The following is a 20,922-nucleotide window of genomic DNA, read 5'->3' as shown; positions in this document are numbered from 1 at the left end:
GTTGACTTTGATGATTATATTTGCAAATGTAAAGTGTATGAAATGAAACCGAGTAGTATTGAGCTAATAGTAAAAATAAGAAAATATCAGGGAAACGAACATCATATAGCAAAAATAAAAAGGGTACAAAATAGATGATTTTTCACACTATATTTGTCATTACAGCACTTCGATGATTTTAGAGTGAACGGGTGTATATGTGCACCATTTACATTATTTAAGGTTGACGGGTATGTGTTATGTATTCATGTAAGATAAAGTGAATAATCGACACTAGACTACACATGGAAAAGCATTCAAAATTTGGTAGAACATAAAAAGCGAAAAAGTCATGTTATGATCCACATATAGTCTTTAATAACAAGTATCACCAATAACAAAATCAAAGCTAAATTGAAAAAAGGAATCCCACAAAATCTAACAAAATCAAACGTAATAAAATAATACTTCAACAGAACTATTGGACAACTGTCATAATCTTGACTTGGTTCAAGAATTTCCGAAGAATATGGTATGTTTTATAGCTAGCTGAACCTCCTTATAATGCATTTCTTTGAAGTTACGACAACCTAAAAACAAGGTTTCTAATGTAGGGCAGACATAAATTGGTGAATCTAAATAAGCAGTTTTCTAGAACTGAACTGACGCAAGACAATACAAAAAAGGCAAAAAGAAACAGGTAAAAAATCTGTCCAGAAAACAAAAATCAGTAATCAACACAGACAACATGCAGCCTTAATACAGGATAATAATTTATTATTACAAACATATAATGTGTTACGTCAGACACTCACTCGTTTCGTCTACATCAGACGCATAAAAACATTAAGATTAAAAAATCAAATATGAAGTTCAAGAGCATCGGCATCCTAAAATACTGATTCATTGTGCCAAAACATCTACGGGGTTAGAAACCGTTAGTGTTTCGAATAATAAAAAAAATGTAAATTGCAGATTTAAAGAAAACTATCGTATCTTTTAAACTTCAAGTGAACACAAATGTACTGTGGTCTTTTGGTCATCAGCAGTGGCTTCGTCCTAGTGTTTGGAAAAAAAACTGATTTAAGATCCAAGATGTATAATTTGTAATGTCACTCAGACGCGCGTTTTGTCGTTTTCATCTACATAAGATTAGTTATGCTTGGTTAAAAAATGTATTCTCGAATGCTTTCATATTCTGCTATATAAATTATATCGTATTGTCCTCTAAAACTGATCGTTGTACTTCAAACTAAGTTACATAGTGCAGAAAAATATACATACCATTATCAATGAACAACGTGTACGTATATACATGAATAAGCATGGTTAAACTCACTTTAATGTCAGGAACATGATAGTTGTTTTTGATTCGTTTGATGTGCTTGGGATTTTGATTTTGACATTTGATAAGTACTTTCCGGTTTGAATTTTTTCATAAGATTTCAGAATTTTTGCCATTTTCTTATCACTTGCTGTAAAAAAAATGATGTTTTTGAGCGTTTGATTTTGCCATTTATTAAGAGACTATCCGTTGTGTATTTTCCTCGGCGTCCAGTATTTTTTTTATTTTCCTTCTCTTTTTTTTTAAGTTACGCTTTATGAATATCGTGCACCCGAATAGCTTTCCTGTATTTACCTTCAGCAGGAACGCTCAGCCCCGGATATTGCAAACCAATGATGTAGACAACATAAACATGTGAAGAGCTATATGATCAAAAGAAACATTAAAAGTCAAATGAATATAACGAAAGGAATACCATACGTCATTTTACTAAAACAGAACTTGTATAAGTAATTATAAGTGCTAAGATGTTTTGCAATACCGTTTTGGTATGTCTTGTTATAGAAGTAAGGAATAACCCATATGAATAATGTTTCAAAGACGAAATGAAATGTTTATTTAGAGAAAAAAAGCATTGATTCGGTAAGGGAATCAATTACGAGTTTATATACTTGCTATCGAAAATGACAAACTAAATATGATAAGTATTTATACAAGTATATAAGAATTAAAATATGTCATGATCATTTATTAGTCACCATTACTTATATGATACTGCAAAGAAATGCGTAACAACAAACATTAAAAATAATTGTTCTTCCTCCCACTATAAATGTGGCTGTCAATATCTGTTTTCATTGTTTTTTAATTTTTTCTATTATGTCATTTTATTGCCATTACCTGTCAAATGAAATCAACGTGTTTATCTAAATACCTATTCTTTACAACTACTGTAATTAAAGTTTGTATTTCTCTTTCTTAAATTTCTTTATGAGTTAACTTCATTTCTATTATACTTCAGGTGCGGCCATTCCAGGTACAGGCATTAATGTAGCCATAGATGTAATTACATCTATGATGTAGCGAAGGCAATATTTAATATAGTTTCTGGGCTAAATGCTGGACCCGTACGACTGCCACTCAGCAATTAAAGTTAGGAACTAAAAGAACAGTTGAAGGAAAAACTTGATGCCACTGGAATATTTAAATAATATGGGGAATAAATGCCAAAAACATATAGTTATTATGAAGTCTATTAGATTCTATAGAACTATCGATAGAAAAGAATAATGACATACAGCATTGATATAAATAGAACTGCAACAAATCTTTACCTTGGTATGATTGTTTTTTTTTTGTACCGGACATTTTATTTACGGTCATTACAATGTTGGGTGTAAATTTTTATTACAAAAAATACTGGCAGCACAAAAAAAAATAAACGCATATGCTGAACTTTTAACAATCAAATAAGCATATGTAATAAAAAAAAATAATAGCTTCATGTCTGTTCTTGAGTTTTGAATTACTATGTTCCTGTTAGTATACGCACAATACATGGAACATGAATCACAGGATAGAACATTTATTGACCAACATTTGTTTGCTGCTGACCCCCTTATTGTTAAAACATTCATATAACAGTACAGAATGTATCTTGTTGGGGTTTTGCAAATCTCCTTTTGATACGACCAAATATTTGAAAGGTAGCATTTCTGAATCGCCTGTTTTGCAGTGGATATACAATCGGGTTGGCAAATGAATTCAGAACTCCGAAAAAAGCAGATATCTCAGAAATGTGTATCAGGAGTTCGTTTAGTTTTGTTGTTGATGCTTGATAAACTAAACTTATGGCAAACGGTGTCCAGCAGAACATAAATATTACCAAAATAACTGCCATAAATTTTGCTGCTCTAAGTTCATGTCGGAATTTCATCAAACGAGAGTTTAAAACTAGATTTGATTCAATCGACACAATCTGGCGTCTTTTAGTGACAGCAGCTTTGCACATCATTACGTACATCGCAAACATTGAAAATAATATGACGAAGTACTGCACTGGAATGAAAATGGTATATTCTCGAGGTGGCATGCATCCGGTATTATTTGCAGTCATTTCGAATTGTTTTGTTACTACTGGCCACATTGTTAAAAGTGCGCAATATACCCAAGTTCCAAAAACAAATGCAACTGTTTTCTTTCTTGTGACAGTTGTATATTTTCCATGGTAACAAACACACAATAGTCTTTCGAACGCTGTCAGTAATACCGCGAATAAAGATGCAAATGATACGAAAACCATCGACGAAAATCGAAATATACATACACCTGGTAAATCTCTCAAATAACCAACGAGATTAAAAATGGCCTGCCAGATTAAGATGATGCCCACCAAAATATCCGCAGACGATAAATTTAACATTAAAATATTTCCAGGTACACTTACGTTGATGTATTTCCATAGTATGTGAAGAACTATTCCATTTGCCAAAATAATGGGTATTCCACAAATAAGTTGTATTATTCCTCTGTCTTTCTCGTTCATTGTCTTCCACTAGAATTAAAACTCTTAGTTTTCAAACAGTCATAATATTTTGTTGTGATTCAATTCAACCTTTTTTAATTATCACAAATTTGCAATCATGACTGACCGACTAGACGCTTTATAAAGTGTAGCTTAAATGGTGACTTAAACTGTACGAATACAAATTGTGGGTAAATTAAACAATGCAAAATAAGGACAGGAGCCAACGTTTTCTATAAGTAAATAACAAAATTGTTTTATGACTATTTCTGGTTAAAGTTGTTTGCAGAAACCATAATTTTTGTTTTAAATAACACTATATACAATAGAATAATGGCGTTATGTTTAACCGTTTTATTACAATTTTCAGAACTGTCCATCTGTCAATGTATAAAATATGTTAATATTAAATCTAATGCTGCACAGAAAACAACTATTCATCCAGTTTGAGAATGCTGCATATAAACCTGTGAATTGAAAAACCAATAGAGGAAATATTTTCAATTAGACAAACCCAATACAAGTGTGAAATTCTCAACTGTGTCTACACCGAAACAAATGTTTGAACTCAATAGTTTTTCATTTTCGATACCAGTTTTACAGCTGCAGGCGTGTATTGCACAATGTTGTATGTATCTAAATAAACTCATAATAGATAACAGGATTTAAATTTTGTTTTTAAGGCATACGCGCGTTTCATCTACAAAAGACGCCCGAATCAAAAAAGTAAAAAAGGCAAAATAAGGTACGACGTTGAAGAGCATTAAGGACCAAAATTCCTAAACGTTTTGCCAAATACATCTAAGGTAATCTATTTTGAGGTAGAAAGCCTTAGTATTTCAAAAATTCAAAGTTTTGTAAATAGTTAACTTATTAATATGACCATCAGCACAGAAGGGCTGACTACTGGGCTGAAATCGGGCTGGTGATGGGCAACAAACACTTCACCAACAGTGGCATCGACCCAGTGGTTGTAAATAAATTCATCATAGATACCAGGATTTAAATTTTGTTTTTACGCCAAACGCGCATTTCGTCTACAAAAGACTCATCAGTGACGCTCGAATCAAAAAAGTAAAAAAGGCTAAATAAAGTACGAAGTTGAAGAGCACTGAGGACCAAAATTCCTAAAAATAAATCCAAATGCATCTAAGGTAATCTATTCCTGAGGTAGAAAAGCCTTAGTATTTCAAAAATTCAAAGTTTTGTAAACAGTTAATTTATAAATATTACCATCAGCACAGAAGTGCTGACTACTGGGTTGGTGATACCCTCGGGGAATAAACATTCCACCAGCAGTGGTATCGTCCCAGTGGTTGTAAATAAACTCATCATAGATACCAGGATTTAAATTTTGTTTTTACGCCACACGCGCGTTCCGTCTACAATAGACTCATCCGTGACGCTCGAATCAAAAAAGTAAAAAAGATCAAATAAAGTATGAGGTTGAAGAGCATTGAGGACAAAAATTCCTAAAAGTGTTGCCAAATACATCTAAGGTAATCTATTCCTGAGGTAGAAAAGCATTAGTATTTCAAAATTTCAAAGTTTTATAAAGAATTAATTTATAAATATGACCATATCAATGATAATTCTTGTCAGCACAGAAGTGCTGACTACTTGGCTGATGATACCTTCGGGGAATAGAAAATCCACCGTGCTACCTAAAAGTAACTGGAGATTTGATAGGTTATTACAAAAGGACAGTTTTCCAGATGTTATAATTGACAAATGCATTACTTGAAGTAAAGGAAGATATCATGCAGTTGAGTACAGACGCACAAATGTGAATCCATCATTTTGAAAAAGAGAGGGAGATAGGGGGGACTAGTACAATTTTGGAATGGACAGGTAAAAAGCCTACATTTACTTTGAATGTAGCTTCATGCGGGAGGGCGGGAACCCCAGTCCCTCTGAATCCGCCTCTGATACACGTTTCATTTACAGTGAGATCTCACTGACAACTTAATGTAACTATCATTACCACCATTGTTTGCTGACTTGGTGTCCCATTTCATTATATTTCAATTTCTAGCCCTATTTTTAAAGAACATTTTACTATTAACAATAATCACAATAAACCTATTTCTCGTATCAAACATAAACTAAAAGAACTAGCCAAGGAATTTGTTTTTGTCCCGGCCGATAAAGCTGCTAATAATATTATTATTGTTTGACGTAAATTTTACATTGAGGTTCTGAAAAAGGAAATTACCAATTCACCAACATTCCAACTGACTCCATTTTCAGAAAACGAAATCTGTAACAAACACAAACTTTTAGCCACCGCTTTACAAGCAGAGCCAAATACAATGAAAGTCCCAACTATGTATTGGCTTCCGAAGCTACACAAAACCCCTTACAAATATAGATTTATTTCGTCTTCAAGCCATTGTTCAACTACTAAATTGTCTATTCTTCTTACCAGCACACTTGGTACAATTAAAAACCTGATAATAAATTGTTCAAATAAGGCCTTCGAAAATAGTGGAATAAATTACTTTTGGAGTGTCAAGAACTCGTTGGAAGTACTTAATAAATTGCATGCTTATATTGGTGATTTTGAATCTGTTCAAAGTTTTGATTTTTCTACCCTGTATACCACATTGCCTCACATTCTCATTAAGAAAAAATTCACACACCTAATTAAATGGGCATTCAAAAAATCAGAATGTGAATATATATGTTCAAACTCTTTTAGGTCATTTTTTAGTAGCAATAAACAAAAAAACTATGTTAATTGGACATGCTTTGATACTATATATGCCCTTGAATTTTTACTAGATAACATTTTTGTTCGCTTTGGGGATTCCGTATATCGTCAGATTGTCGGAATTCCAATGGGGACTAACTGTGCACCACTTATTGCGGACCTGTTTTTGTATTGTTATGAGTTACAATTTATGACAAAAATAAGCAAAGACCCATCAAAACAACATCTGATAAACAAATTTAATAATACTTTTAGATATTTGGATGATATTTTGGCTCTCAATAATGACGACTTCAGTATGTATATTAATGAAATTTATCCTGTTGAACTTACTTTAAATAAAGCTAATACTAACAATGACCACTGCCCTTTTCTCGATCTTGATATCTATATCACTAATGGAAAGCTGAATACTGAATATGATAAAAGGGATGATTTTTCATTTCCTATCGTTAATTATCCGTTTTTAGATGGTGACGTTCCCTTGTCACCATCTTACGGTGTTTATATATCTCAACTTGTACGATTCGCTCGTGTATGTAACAATGTTTTAGATTTTAACGAGAGAAATTTATGTATTACTGAAAAATTATTACACCAGGGTTTTCGATATCACAAACTAGTCAAAACATTTACTAAATTTTATCATCGGTATAAAGACATCATTCGTAAATATAGCTCAACATGCAGACTTCTAATACGTTCAGGTATTTCACATCCAATTTTTTATGGAAATATTCTTTATAAAGCACAAAGGCGTCAGCATTCATCTCAGAAACTTACAAAACCTTTGAATAGACTTATTAAGAAAGGATATAATTACGATACTGTTGTCAAGTCATTAAAGATTGCATATTTTGGCGTTAATATTGAGTCACTGATAAGGTCTTTGCATCGGAACTAAACACATTTATTCTAAAAACAGTTGTTGGCATGACACGGGTTATGTTCTTCTCATATATGTTATGATGGTATGATACTAAACCCCTAACGGGAAGGATTGTGCCTGATGTTTATATGATGAAATCATAATCTCTCATTCAGTTTAATTGAAGTCTGGAGCTGGCATGTCAGTTAACTGCTAGTAGTCTGTTGTTATTTATGTATTATTGTCATTTTGTTTATTTTCTTTGGTTACATCTTCTGACATCAGACTCGGACTTCTCTTGAACTGAATTTTAATGTGCGTATTGTTATGTGTTTACTTTTCTACATTGGTTAGAGGTATAGGGGGAGGGTTGAGATCTCACAAACATGTTTAACCCCGCCGCATTTTTGCGCCTGTCCCAAGTCAGGAGCCTCTGGCCTTTGTTAGTCTTGTAATATTTTAATTTTAGTTTCTTGTGTACAATTTGGAAATTAGTATGGCGTTCATTATCACTGGACTAGTATATATTTGTTTAGGGGCCAGCTGAGGGACGCTTCTGGGTGCGGGAATTTCTCGCTACAATGAAGACCTGTTGGTGGCCCTCTGCTGTTGTTTTTTATTTGGTCGGGTTGTTGTCTCTTTGACACATTCCCCATTTCCATTCTCAATTTTATCTATAATACATCAAACGTACCAACCTGACATTGCTGCTGCTTTTGTCATGTTCCAAGCATTGACGTTTTGGAAATAGTCAGGAATGTGGTAGTTGTTATCAAATAGTTCGTTTCTATGTATGTTGGTGTTGCATTTCAGTATTCCTGTTGTTTCTTTGTTTTTCTTCTTATAATTGGTGTGTTTCCCTCGGTTTTAGTTTGTAACCCGGATTTGTTTTCTTTCGATCGATATATGACTCTTAAATAGTGGTATTCTACTGTTGCCTTTATGTGTCATAGGCAGTTTTAGTTAATTACCGGCATATAATTAATGGTTATGAAAATAATGAGCTGTTGTATGACTGAAATAAAAATGTATAAGACATTTATAAGATTTTAATGATATGTTATCCAAAAAGCAAACTATTCAAAGCATTTAGAATTAGATCTACAAAAGTACAAAAGCAGGTAAAAAAATACCAACACGGTCGAAGCCGGCTTGAGCCTTCATACATCTCTACGTTTTTTCACACACAAAGCCATCAATATAGGTTCATCGATTCCCGCAGTACTACATTTGAGAACAATATTCTGCACGAACTCAATCAAAACAATGTACGAACAAAGACTCCAAACATTCTATTACTGTGCACAAGTGCCCAGGAGTGAACAATCAAAAAGCTCTGATCAAGTATCATTCTGAGCTTCAGACACTCTCTTCATGTATTCCTCGTATGACGGTGGCTCAGAACCATTACTAGGAGATGCCACAGACCCTTCGCTTGTTGTTACCAATTCATCCTGCCATCTATGTGTTATTCGAACAATGTCGAACGTATCAGGAGAGTCGGGTAAACATTGATCTGCTATGACAACCTCGTATGGTGGTGGGTCTTCATTTGTCGATAATCGTCTAAAAAATATTGAACATCATTAAAAGTGATGCATTTCAATGAGTGGTTTGCTGTTTTCTTGTAAACCGTAGTCGTTTGCTTTAATTGGTGTTCCAATTGCGTTAATGTTTCATTGATGATATTATCAAAACTTAAACATATTTCATCTTCCGTCATTTCGTGTAATTACAGGAAGGATTCGTGTTTATTTTTGTTTACTGTAATTTCAATTTGACTGTTATTAAATTTAAGCACGCAATAATATACGATGGTAAGGATTTGATTCTTGTGTCTTCCTATAATTGGTCAATGGCGCCCATTTGTTTCTCAGATATCAGATAGAGTCTTGTAATATTGCCTTTTATATATAAAAAAGACACCAGAGGGACAACCAAACTCATAGACCGAAAATAAACCGACAACGCCATGGCTTATAACAATACTTGCCCATTTTGATTGTTCTCTTCATTTACTGAAACACTACACATTGTTGCTGTCGTGCTACTACACTGAAACAGAATTTTCAAACCAATAACGGAAATTAAAGAGTAGTGCTGGAAGCAAATGAATTTCAAACTTCAATACATTTGAATCGTTTACAGAATATATATATATATATAAGAATATGTGGTATGAGTGCCAATGAGACATTTCTCCATCCAAGTCACAATTTGTAAAAGGTAAACAGTTATAGAAGTATGTTTATCAAACCTGAATACAAAATTATCATGTTTAATTAGTTTTCAAAGGTACCAGTATTATAATCTAAAACGCCAGACGCGCTTTTCGTCTACGTAAGACTCATTAGTGACGCTCGAATCAAAATAGCTATAAAAACCAAAAAAGTACAAAGTTGAAGAGCATTGAGGACCCAAAATTCCAAAACAGTTTATAGTATAGTCACTAAGTTACCTCTAACATGGATACAAAAAGTACTGTCTAAATCTTTCTTGCTGAATTTTACTTATTAAAATCATCAAATAGCAAAATCTAAAGCTCAAACACATAAAACGAATGGTTTGATTTTGTTGCACTTCAGTGGTACTGTTGTTCCTGTGTTTTCCTCTTTTAGTTGATATGTTTTCCTCGGTTTTGGTTTGTATTAACCCGGATTTATTTTCTCTTGATCGATTTATGACTTTTGAACACTGGTATGCTACTGTCATTTATTATTTAACAACTGTCAAATTCCTGACTTGGTATAGGCATTTTTGTATGTAGAAAATGATGATTTAAACCTGGTTTATAGCTAGCTACACCTCTCATCTGAATGACAGTCTAAAAAAAACCATTATATTGACAATGGTGAAAAAAAAAAACCCAGAAATAATAGGTAAAAATATCAAAAATAGGGGTAAATTCATGAATCTTACCTCCGTTATTTGTCTAGAAGAGTACAGGGTAGGTTGACAGTCCCTTATCAGTATTCTCTCTCTCGTCCTAGTCTCTACAAAATGAAATTGATTGAATGTCCCTCTAGCTAAAAGTAAGGCTCCTACAACGATCAGAACAGGACCAACATATCTTTCTGTATTACCCTCTGTATGTCTCTCTAAATTCTGGAAAGTAACCGAGGTTACAATGACGCCAAACACCAGTAAGGCAAGTCCAGAAATTATGTAACATAATGCGTTACCAATTAAGAGAAGACAGGGGTTCTCGTACTGAATGTATCTAGCCGTGGCTGGTATATTCCTCCAAGTAATTACAGTCTGTGTCTGTGTACTTGTATGCATACCTAGCAAAGAAAGAAAAAAACGTAATTTTACCTTGAAAAAGTCATATCTAAAATACGACATCTATTTTTTTATTTACTTTCTTTGATTAAGCTTCTATGTGATTGCGGGGAAACAAACGAGTCGACTACATATAACAAAATCATTGTAAAATTTGTCAGAGCAATTGATAAAGACAAAGGTCATGTATTTGTGTTTCTCTTGTCATGACAACATGCCCGTTTCCCTTCCTCGTTTGTGAGAAAAATGCTAGAAAATCAGATAAGCATGAGTCAAATGAACATAACATGAATAGTGTATCCGAATAGAAGGCTCTTCAGAAGATCTTTAAAAAAACATGATGTACCAATAGTAAACGGGGTTTTAACTCTTTCAAAGTGCCCGAGGTTGTGGATGGTTTATCCTCTCTTAGCAAAAACATGTTGTTTTTTTTATGATATTTTAACAAAGCTAAACTACACTTCCCTCTACAGTAATGTATCGCCGGAAGCCGAATATAACAGTATGTTTACTTGCAATGAGCAACACAACGTTTAACACTAGTGGATCAGGATCTGCTTACGAGGGTATTACCAGCTCAGTAGTCAGCACTTCGGTGTTGACATGAATATCAATTATATGGTCATTTTTTTTTTATAAATTTCCTGTTTACAAAACTTTGAATTTTCTTATCCCAGGAGTAGATTACCTTAGTCGTATTTGGCACAACTTTTTGGAATTTTGGATCCTCAATGCTCTTCAACTTTGTACTTGTTTGGCTTTTAAACTGTTTTGATATGAGCGTCAATGATGAGACTTATGTAGACGAAACGCGCGTCTGGTTTATTAAATTTTAATCCTGGTACCTTTGATAACTATTTTACCCTACCGGAGTACACGTTTTCATCCTCAGTTTTTTGGGGGCGTGGTCCCAAACAAGTTTCCTGTGTAGCACTTTGTTCACCTGTTATTTTTTCTCTCTCTTAGTGGCCATAATGTTGTCTCGTTCTTCTGATATTTTTTGTATTGTCCCCTTGTTATCTAAGTAGCTTTTTGAAGCATATACTTTACGAAAACAGAAAATTCTCTTATTTTATTTGGTCTCATCTCATTTAAATATTTTAAATAATTTGAGAAGGCATTTGGTATTAGGCGTAAAATATTGTTTAAGTGTACCGGTAAATCTAAAAAAATGGTCGTCTGTCTAATGATTGGTCAATTGTGGTATTGTGTTGATTTGAATTAGATGAATTTAGTATTGTCAGCACACAACACTCTTTATAAAGGAAGTGTGTTACTCAGAACAAACATCAATATTAACAGTTCTTATTATAGATTTTATAAACTGTATTGTGATGATTAATTTTACAAAAGGCAGAACAGCCATGATTAATATAGTTAGAAGTTGGGACAGAATGTGTGCATAATAACTTACCTATTGCATACAGACTCTCCAAATGGTGTCAGCATTGGGCAATTTACGAGGTTCCATTTCCATCAAAATTTTAAACCGCCTGGATCCATTTAATGATTAGGAGCAAGCTATACCAGCAGCAATGTTGTATTGATCGTGTGATTTAGGTCGGTCAATAATCAACAAAATGTCTCTGTAAGACTGAAAACCGCTAAGTTTAAAACGAGGAAGATATAGAAATAGAGAAAATGATATATGTTCAGAAGTGTGTTGGTTGCTTTTCTCAAATGTCGGTGTTTTTATATTTTCATAAACTAATTATTAAGTTATAAGCCGTAGTATAGCTAGGAACAGTGGTAGTAATTGTGAACAAATAGAATAATAAAGCTGTATTTAAAATCGACATAGATACCAGGATTGAAATTTTGTATTGGCGCCAGACGCGCGTTTTGTATGCGATGATTGTAGCGGTAAACGAAACGAACTACCAGTAAGCTTATGTGGGTGAAACTATGGCTCCAGATAATAAGAATGAATAGAAATAATACGTAGTAGGCAGCGGCTAGGAGTAGTAGTATAAAGCTTACAAAGGTAGTAACATATATCAGGTGCTGATACTGTAAGATTGTAATGGTATGGGCAATGTCATCTTGAAAAGTAGAGAACAAGCTGAGTATTTCCAGAAATTTTATGCAAAGTATTTGTAACATAAAAGAGAAAAATGGACAAGCATCAATTTAGAGAAATAAAATCAACGCATTCCATTCGTGTCTTAATGTCCCGAGTCGAGAAACTGTCCAACTGAACATGAAACTGACCATGAATGCAACCGAGACACATCGTTACAAATGTGTCTAGTTAAAATAAATTTCTCTCATACATATTGTTATGCTTTTTTTATTTACTAGTTTATAAGTTATACATGACTTTTATTTTATTGTATGATCTCTTCGTCCAATAGTTCATTTCTTTAAATTTCCAGAAAGCCTGAATACCCCGTCAGATAATAAAGAATTGTCTACCAGCTACAATATAATATAATTATTAGCATTGTGCTATAGCTTACAAATATGTGAAATCGCGTATCTTAATGAAAAATCAAATTGCAAACTAGCAGATTTTGTGAAATTATAAAACTGTTATTGCAAAAAAAATAAGAATAACATATTCAAATGTTGGCGTATGGCAAGGATATACTTCCAGTGACTTCCAGTGCCTTCCAGATTTGCTTAAATAATTCAATAAACTTTTTTTTAGTCGTGATATGAGCAAGTCTTGAGAGATGTGGGGTTTACGACAATGAAAAAGAAACCAAACACCTTCACAAAGACCAAAATACATCTACAGAGCAATGTACAGTTTCAACAATAGACACGTGGTTTTCGGTACAATATGTGAAGATCAACAGTTATTGCTTGGAATTTATAAGAATAATAGGTAAAAATGTAAAAAAAATTGGGGTACAGCAGTCAACACTGTGTTATAATCTTAATCACTATAAAAACAATCATTTTTTTTTAATATGTTACAAAGAAACACAAAATGGCATATAGATAAAGCACATTAGCAAAAATGAAAGACAAGAATACAAAAAATTACCATAGCACAATAACACAATGACGGGATATAAAAGTGCAGAGCCACGTCAAATGGATATAACTAAAACTAGACTTCAATTGTACATGTTTTACATTTGTGATTTCGGGACCTATTATAGCTGTCTTTGTGGTATAGGCTTTGTTCATTGTTGAAGGCCGTACGGTGACATATAGCTGTTGATTTCTGTGTCATTTGGTCTCTTGTGAGAATTGTCTCATTGGTAATCATACCACATCTTTTTTTTATATAAAAATTTGTTGATGTGTTATATCTGTTTTTCGTTCATTTTTTGTACATAAATTAGGCAGTTAGTTTTCTCGTTTGAATTGTTTTGCATTGTTATTTCGGGGCCTTTTATAGATGACTATTCGGTATGGGCTTTGTTCATTGTGGAAGGCCGTTCGGTGACCTATAGGCCTAGTTGTTAATTTCTGTGTCATTTAGTCTCTTGTGGATAGTTGTCTCATTGACAATCATACCACATCTTCTTTCCTCCCCCTTTTTTCTTATTGTAAAAGTAATATTCATAAACACAAATAAAAGAATACTAGAACACGTTTATAAGATTGCAAACAAGGTCAGTTCCAAGAATCTTTACTTAAGGACTATCGTGTAGTTTTGTGACGTTGATATGGAATATTTATCAACAAGGTCTTGGTACCTTACGATGAACTTTTTTTTAGAAAAGGACTAGACGTTTTTTGAAATACTCCTGGTTCATCAATTAACTTTCTACTCAGACACTGGTAGCAGCTGCAAGCTCTTGAATACCGAATAAGTTGGGAAATGTATATCACATATGCAGGTGAAGTTGGTATATTGCTGCTAAGCTGGGGGTAATTGATAGTTTCAAAATTAAAATCGTCACGTTTGTTGTAGATTCTGGTACTGAGATGACCACGTATGCCAAATTCGAGGTATAAGTATAAAAATGAGGCGAAGGAAGGCGTGTCTGTTGTTTCTATGATTTCTAGTTCTGGGGATATATATAGATATCTAAATGTGAAATTAAATGATACGATCTTCTTGTTTTTGACAAGCGTCTGAATGAACTCCGACTCAGTAAACTCAATAAACTCAGTGACCATCAAAGACCGAGCAAGCGAAACCATTATTAGACTAAAACTAGAATTCTGCTGCACTGTCTGGGACCCTTACACAACAGAGAACATTAACTCCATTGAAAAAGTCCTAAGACGACACGTGGAACGAGATAAGAGGGTGGTTAAGGGTCATTTTCGCGCAACGTGATCGCCGTTTTTTATTTCACGTTCAACATGTTTTTACTTTTTATTTGATGTTCAGTCGCGCAAGACAGGTGCCTACTTCACCGGCGTCGACGTGTGCGGCTTATTTAATTTTACGTGCATCGTGATTTTCAAATGCTAATTTTGCGCGATCGGTATTTTTTAACTAAAGTTCAAACACTTGACAGGGATCGTCAAGAAATACTTTTTTAAAAGCCGTAAACCAATTAGATCATAAATGTGTCAACTAAATCGGGAATATCAAGTTAAAGAGAGAGTTAATATATACAAGAAGACAGTGACTCAGTCACAAAAGGTTCACATCAAAGTATATGTTTTTGTGCAACGTTGAAATGATAAAAAATGTTCCATAGAATTACAAACAACAAAATTGCCATACCACATACTGACATACCAACTAGAGCAAATCAAACACGAGGTCTAGCCACGAACAAACATACCGACAAATTCGATAGAGCAAAAACATTTTGAAATTTTCATTTTTCTACCAAACTATAAAAGACTGGAATAAATTACCTGAACCAATAGCCTGTAGCACCACTACTGTGTGCTTCAAGGAGAAACTCACTAGAGAAATTATCCTTGAGACTTACAAATACCTACATGTTTAATATGTGTCTTGTTTATATCCTATACCCGGTGAAAAATTAAAAATAAAAATTGAAAAATATTACTTACATATGTATTTGTATATATAAAAATTGGAAAATTATTATGAAATTAAAAAAATAATCATTAACAATAAGAAGAAGTTTTTAAGATTTTTTAAGAATGTGTTATAGTAGTCTCAGGAACCTCTAATAGTTTTCACCCCTAAGTCATCCGTTAACTGATACAGAGACGAGTAAAGTTCAGTTCAGGCCTGGGGCTTATTTGTAAAATAAAGTCATAGTTTTATTTTTCAATTAGGTATTTGATAAGCATATTCAAACGGAAAGGTCAAACTACGGTCCCAGTAAATACTCGAGTGCGCCGTCCGTAAGCTGTTGGCCTCTTGTTTTTGCCACACGGACTGAAATCTCGTATTGAACGTGATCTGACGTGGATGTAAACCAATGGCGAAAACAACACATGAGGCCGATAAGGGGTCTCAAAGCAGTAAAGTGTTTCGGGCGTTGGATGGCTAGATATTCAAGAATATGTGTGTGTACAATGGGGCTTATTTTGTCCCTTCTTGCATTGCTCCCCAGGTAACGAAATGTCATTATTTACAAGGTGCAAAGTGAAACTTGTTCAGATGGTGCAAAAATTATGTGTTTTGAATCTGATGTATCAACAGAAAATGCAATCTGGTATATGCCATATTCGTTCATATATAAACCATGTAATGCCCAACGCACAGTGTGTTTCTCTTTTGAAAATACATGAATAGCTAGTTATTTTCAGTTAATGATAATAAATTAAACCCTACCTCATACAAGATACCTTGTTATAGTTTTATCTGTTTATGCTCAAAACGAATGTGTTGAGGGTGCATGTACATGTATGTACAGTGGGTCTCATTGGGGTCTTAGCGTGACGCGGGATTGCCAAATTTTTGTTAGCATGACACGTGAAAGTCAAATTATTGTGCAGTGAAATCGGGAAACGATGTCAAGCGTGAAAGTCAAATTATTGTGCTGTGAAAAAAGGAAATGATGTCAAGCAGGACACTAGTCAGAGATTACTCTGATGTCAAATGGCTGTTTTGCCAGACAAGCTGGGGTCGTGGGATGTCAGAGCTCGTCCCATATTAAAAAGTGAATATTTGCCGTCCAGAATAATCTCAGACTACTAGCGGGACACGGGAAATTACAAAAAAATGAGAATTGCTTACATACATAGTATAAGTGGGATACAGGAATCTGACAAAACAGTAAGCAGGATCTGGGATCAGAACCGCCAATGAGACCCCCTGTACACTGGACACTGGTACGCCTACCTTTGCCACATACAGTCAATTCAGGTAATCTACAAGTCAAGGAACTGCCTTGCCTTGTACCCACCAACATTGGCCAGGTCAAATTATAGACTTAAAAATTGGTATACACCTTTAGATTTTATCCCTATTTGTCCTACATGACTAGTCATCACTTTAGGGTAAAGTGTCCTGCCTTCTTAATTGGACCAGTACTGTTACCTTGTAAATAACAAAAAAATGTTCTGGTCCTGAATATAGTAAAACCTGTGTAAACCGGTCAGCTACGGGACTATGAAAAAAGGCTGGTTTGGACAGTGAGCCGGTTTATTCAGGTTTTCGTTTTGATAGGAAGTAACTGTGACGTCCGATATTTTGCATGTAAAAGTTCTCTCTGATTGTAAATCATATCTGATAAATTAAAATGCTTTCACTTCATTTTTCATTGTTTGCATCATGATACTCGCGTTGTTTGGATTCTGAGTCGAGAGTTTCGATTTACTCCCATCAGAGACATATAATATTATATATCTGCTTCCATGATCGTTTATTTGAAACGTTGAAATGGCCAGAATATTATCAAACAGAATTTCATCACTATCGAAACATTGTCGTACAGTGTACAATACACATTGATTGTTGTCATCCGAGTGTTTTTCATTATCAGGGTCATTGCTTTAGGTGTTCACAACAGGGACCCAGGATTTTGAAATCATACGATTTAAATAAGTTTATCCAAGTTACAACGTACAATGTAAGTTTAATCTGAGATATATTCGGTGTGTCTTTTCGTTTAATTGGCGCGTTTATAATGTTTTAATAAATAATACAGCTCACTGCTGTACGATTGTAAGTTCACATTTAAACACCTGACTAATTGATTATCCTGAAAAGCCATATTGTATAAACAAATATAATTTGATTGCATGTCGATCATTGAACTTAATTAGACAAACCAGTTTTGACAGGTAATAATTAATGTAATTAAGAGTATTAGGCCTGTATAATAAGACCGGAATTCGGAATACACAGGGTCCGGTTTACAAAGGGTATTTTAACAAAGACTGAAGGGAAAAAGTTGGGACTTTAATTTTCGGCCGGAATGGACAGGAATCCAGTTTATTCAGGGTCCGGTTTACTCAGGTTTGACTGTATATACATTGTTAATCTATTAAACTTGCAGCTGAATGTTTAAGTAGACATCTATCATCATCAATCTGTCTAGAAAATCAGCCATCTAATTACTTTACTGTTTATGCTATTTTTTAACTGTGCATTACATAAAACATTGCCTGTTGTACTTGGATTCTATATAACTGCAGTTTTGGTTGATTTTATTTAAGTTAACCCTATATGTGTGACTCCTGTCAGGGATAAGATTTGGCCCTATTACTTGAACCAGAAAAAAGCCCTAGAATGATTCACTCCAGTCATACCTATTTGGTTAGATCTTCAATTTGAGAAAAACATATATAAGTTTCAGGAAACTTAATCAATGTCAGAAACAAATCTTAATTCATGGATATCTTTTTTTTACAGATTTTATTGATGCATGTAACAGACTATCCCCCAATTTTATTCATTCCTACTGATGTTTGGTCTATCAGATGAATCATTGCTGTGTGTCTGAACGAATGTCCAACAGTCATTTAATGAATTTAGAGAAGTCTGATCATGAGATGTACTATAATGATCTAAATTAATTATACATTATATATGAAGCTGTGAAACAGATATGAAACAATGTGAACTTTGGCATTTGTTATTTGTGTCTAACTCATCCTATATCGATAAATCAATACATGCTTTCTTTCCATTATTCTATGTACAGTTTGCGGCAAGCTACTTTAACATCACAAGCAAAACCTCCTCGCCGATTTTTCCCAGCTGGATCAGCGGTTATAGACTTTCCTTATGGAAACATGAATCCCATAGTGGACCTCCTACAGAAAGAAGAGATACTATTTGTAATGTATTATGCTCCGTGGTGTGCACAGTCTGTTAGTGTTAGAGAAGAATATCAAAAGGCAGCCAAATATTTGATTGATAAGGTATGTTGTATATATGTACCCTTTATTTTTGTTATATACAAAGTATTATGATATTTAGCTAAAACTCAGCAATACTAATAAAAGCCTTTATAAAAAAAACAACGAAGAAATATTTCAAAGGACAAAGCAACACAATGCAGAACAATACAATCTTTGTTCAATATTCTTTGTAAAACACTTAATAGAAAACAAACTCAAACATTTAGTAATTTAGTAATGCCTTATGAAATGCAAATCAGTTTTAATTTCTGAATAAATACAACATCTCTTATTATTTTTCCTGTATAAAAATACGATGAAGTTTACATTTGACACATGTACAATGTAGCATAAAACTATTAGTTGATGTTTAAAAATAGATATATATTTTTTAAGGTAAAGTTTGTTGGTGTGAACTGTTGGTGGCCAGAAGGAAGCTGTCGGAACACTTATAAATTTCTCAAGTATCCGGAATTATATGTTTATCATACCAATCTAGATGGCTTTAAATTTAATGGTAGTTAAATTTATTTTTAACCTTTACAAAAAAGTGTTCCTGCATTCATACACAGAAATTTATTTTTAACCTTAACTAAAAAGTGTATCTACATGTACATTCATACATAGAAAGGTTATGGTATAATCACAGAAATGTTAATTTTGATCTTTTATAATTATCATGCCATATATTATCAAAATGATCATTGATTGAAATTAATTAAAGCAACAGTAGTACCCTTTAAGATGTTGGAATAAAATCAACATATTCCTACAAGACATTAGACAAATGTTAGAACAACATATTTTTGTTGAGGCTGTTAATCACATTAAATATAAATTAGTTGATCAGAACCAAAATAATTTGAGCATTAAACTAGAAAATAAAATATGAATAATAACACCAATTTATTTAATATGTTTCAGGTATTCCTACAGCAGATGAACTTGTTAGATTTGTAGAAGATATTTTATATCCAATCACCTTACTACATTCTGTCGAGAGTATTAATAATTTTTCAGCTGTACATGATGTAAGTGATGTAAAACGCCAAAGAAAGGGTTACAAGACAATATAAATATATCGTCGCTGTTATGCAGAAACCACGTTTCTAAGGTTTTGATAATTTTTCACCAGGCATTAAAAACTGAAATCTTTTAATCGATTATTTAGAATTAAATATGTATGTTCAACTGTATGCCAAAATATCTGATCTTCTAACCAATCAATTACCAAGACGAGCAAATATTTCTGCACCTATATTGTTTTTTCAAAGCTTTTCATTATTTTTAAGCTATATTAGCTTTGAAAACCTGAAATTGATAAAACTGTACCTGTTATAATATAATCTGCCGTGCCATGTGTTTTCTTTTGAGATACGATATTTTCGCACAAAAAAATGTCTCACCGATCCGACTACACTTTTTCGTCTCGTGTCAGAATTCGAGTAAATGATTGGTTAGAAGATCAGATATTTTCGCATACAGTGGATCATACCTATCTAATCTTAAATAATCGATAAAAAGATTTCCGCAAAAAATTGAGATACGAGGTTTTTGCATAACAGCGACGATATGTTAGTTAATTTATCTTGTACTTACATAACTCTTGAGTTTTGATAGAAGCTGCAGTTTTAAGATATGACTAAAAATAATGTGGTATACGTTTTTGAGAAAACAAACAAACAACAACAAAGGGAAAGACATATCAAATGAGTGTCTTCAAATTAAGATTATTACTTGAATAAACATCATTTCTATGGTAAAACTTTTGTACATTGTTATAGAATTCAAGCATATTCACACATTGATCTAATGTCTCAATGGAGTGGATCTGATGGGTAAGTGGGATGATGCCAGAGAGCAGTCCTTATAATAACAAGGAAATTGCAGACCAAGACATGGGGGACTAGTTTCAAGTTAATTTGAGTTGTCTTCCTTTAACCTGAAAATATACTACAATGTATAATGTTATTTGTGTATAATATAATATTCATAAAGACAGGTGTTGTGTATAATGTTAGTGTAGTGACTTTGCAGCTTTTACTAATTTAACAGAAGATGACTTTTTGTGTAAACCAATTTGA

The 20,922-nt window shown here is 33.4% G+C and overlaps 2 protein-coding genes across 2 annotated transcripts in view; one reads left to right on the top strand and one right to left on the bottom strand.

The window, feature by feature from the left end:
- Window positions 1–8,403: 8,403 nt before the first annotated feature.
- Window positions 8,404–12,204, bottom strand: LOC139489581 (uncharacterized). Its single transcript, XM_071276158.1, has 4 exons — window positions 12,066–12,204; window positions 10,289–10,653; window positions 9,363–9,424; window positions 8,404–8,935 (listed from the first exon to the last, which is right to left on the bottom strand). The coding sequence occupies exons 2-4, from the start codon at window positions 10,649–10,651 to the stop codon at window positions 8,710–8,712; spliced, it is 651 nt and encodes a 216-aa protein (XP_071132259.1). The 5' UTR covers window positions 10,652–10,653; window positions 12,066–12,204; the 3' UTR covers window positions 8,404–8,709.
- Window positions 12,205–15,920: 3,716 nt separating this feature from the next.
- The window catches only part of LOC139489560 (thioredoxin domain-containing protein 11-like), a 31,011-nt gene continuing 26,009 nt past the window's right edge, over window positions 15,921–20,922 (top strand). The window contains exons 1-4 of the mRNA XM_071276119.1: window positions 15,921–16,101; window positions 18,640–18,859; window positions 19,235–19,355; window positions 19,763–19,869. Coding sequence (XP_071132220.1) covers window positions 15,983–16,101; window positions 18,640–18,859; window positions 19,235–19,355; window positions 19,763–19,869 — 567 coding nt within the window. The 5' untranslated portion in view covers window positions 15,921–15,982. The remainder of the gene's footprint in view (window positions 16,102–18,639; window positions 18,860–19,234; window positions 19,356–19,762; window positions 19,870–20,922) is intronic.

Source organism: Mytilus edulis, chromosome 9, assembly GCF_963676685.1.
Source record: "Mytilus edulis chromosome 9, xbMytEdul2.2, whole genome shotgun sequence".
In the NCBI taxonomy this organism is placed as follows: Eukaryota; Metazoa; Mollusca; class Bivalvia; order Mytilida; family Mytilidae; genus Mytilus; species Mytilus edulis.
The sequence above is the reverse complement of the archived record's forward strand: the minus strand, read 5'-3'. Positions and strand labels throughout refer to the sequence as shown.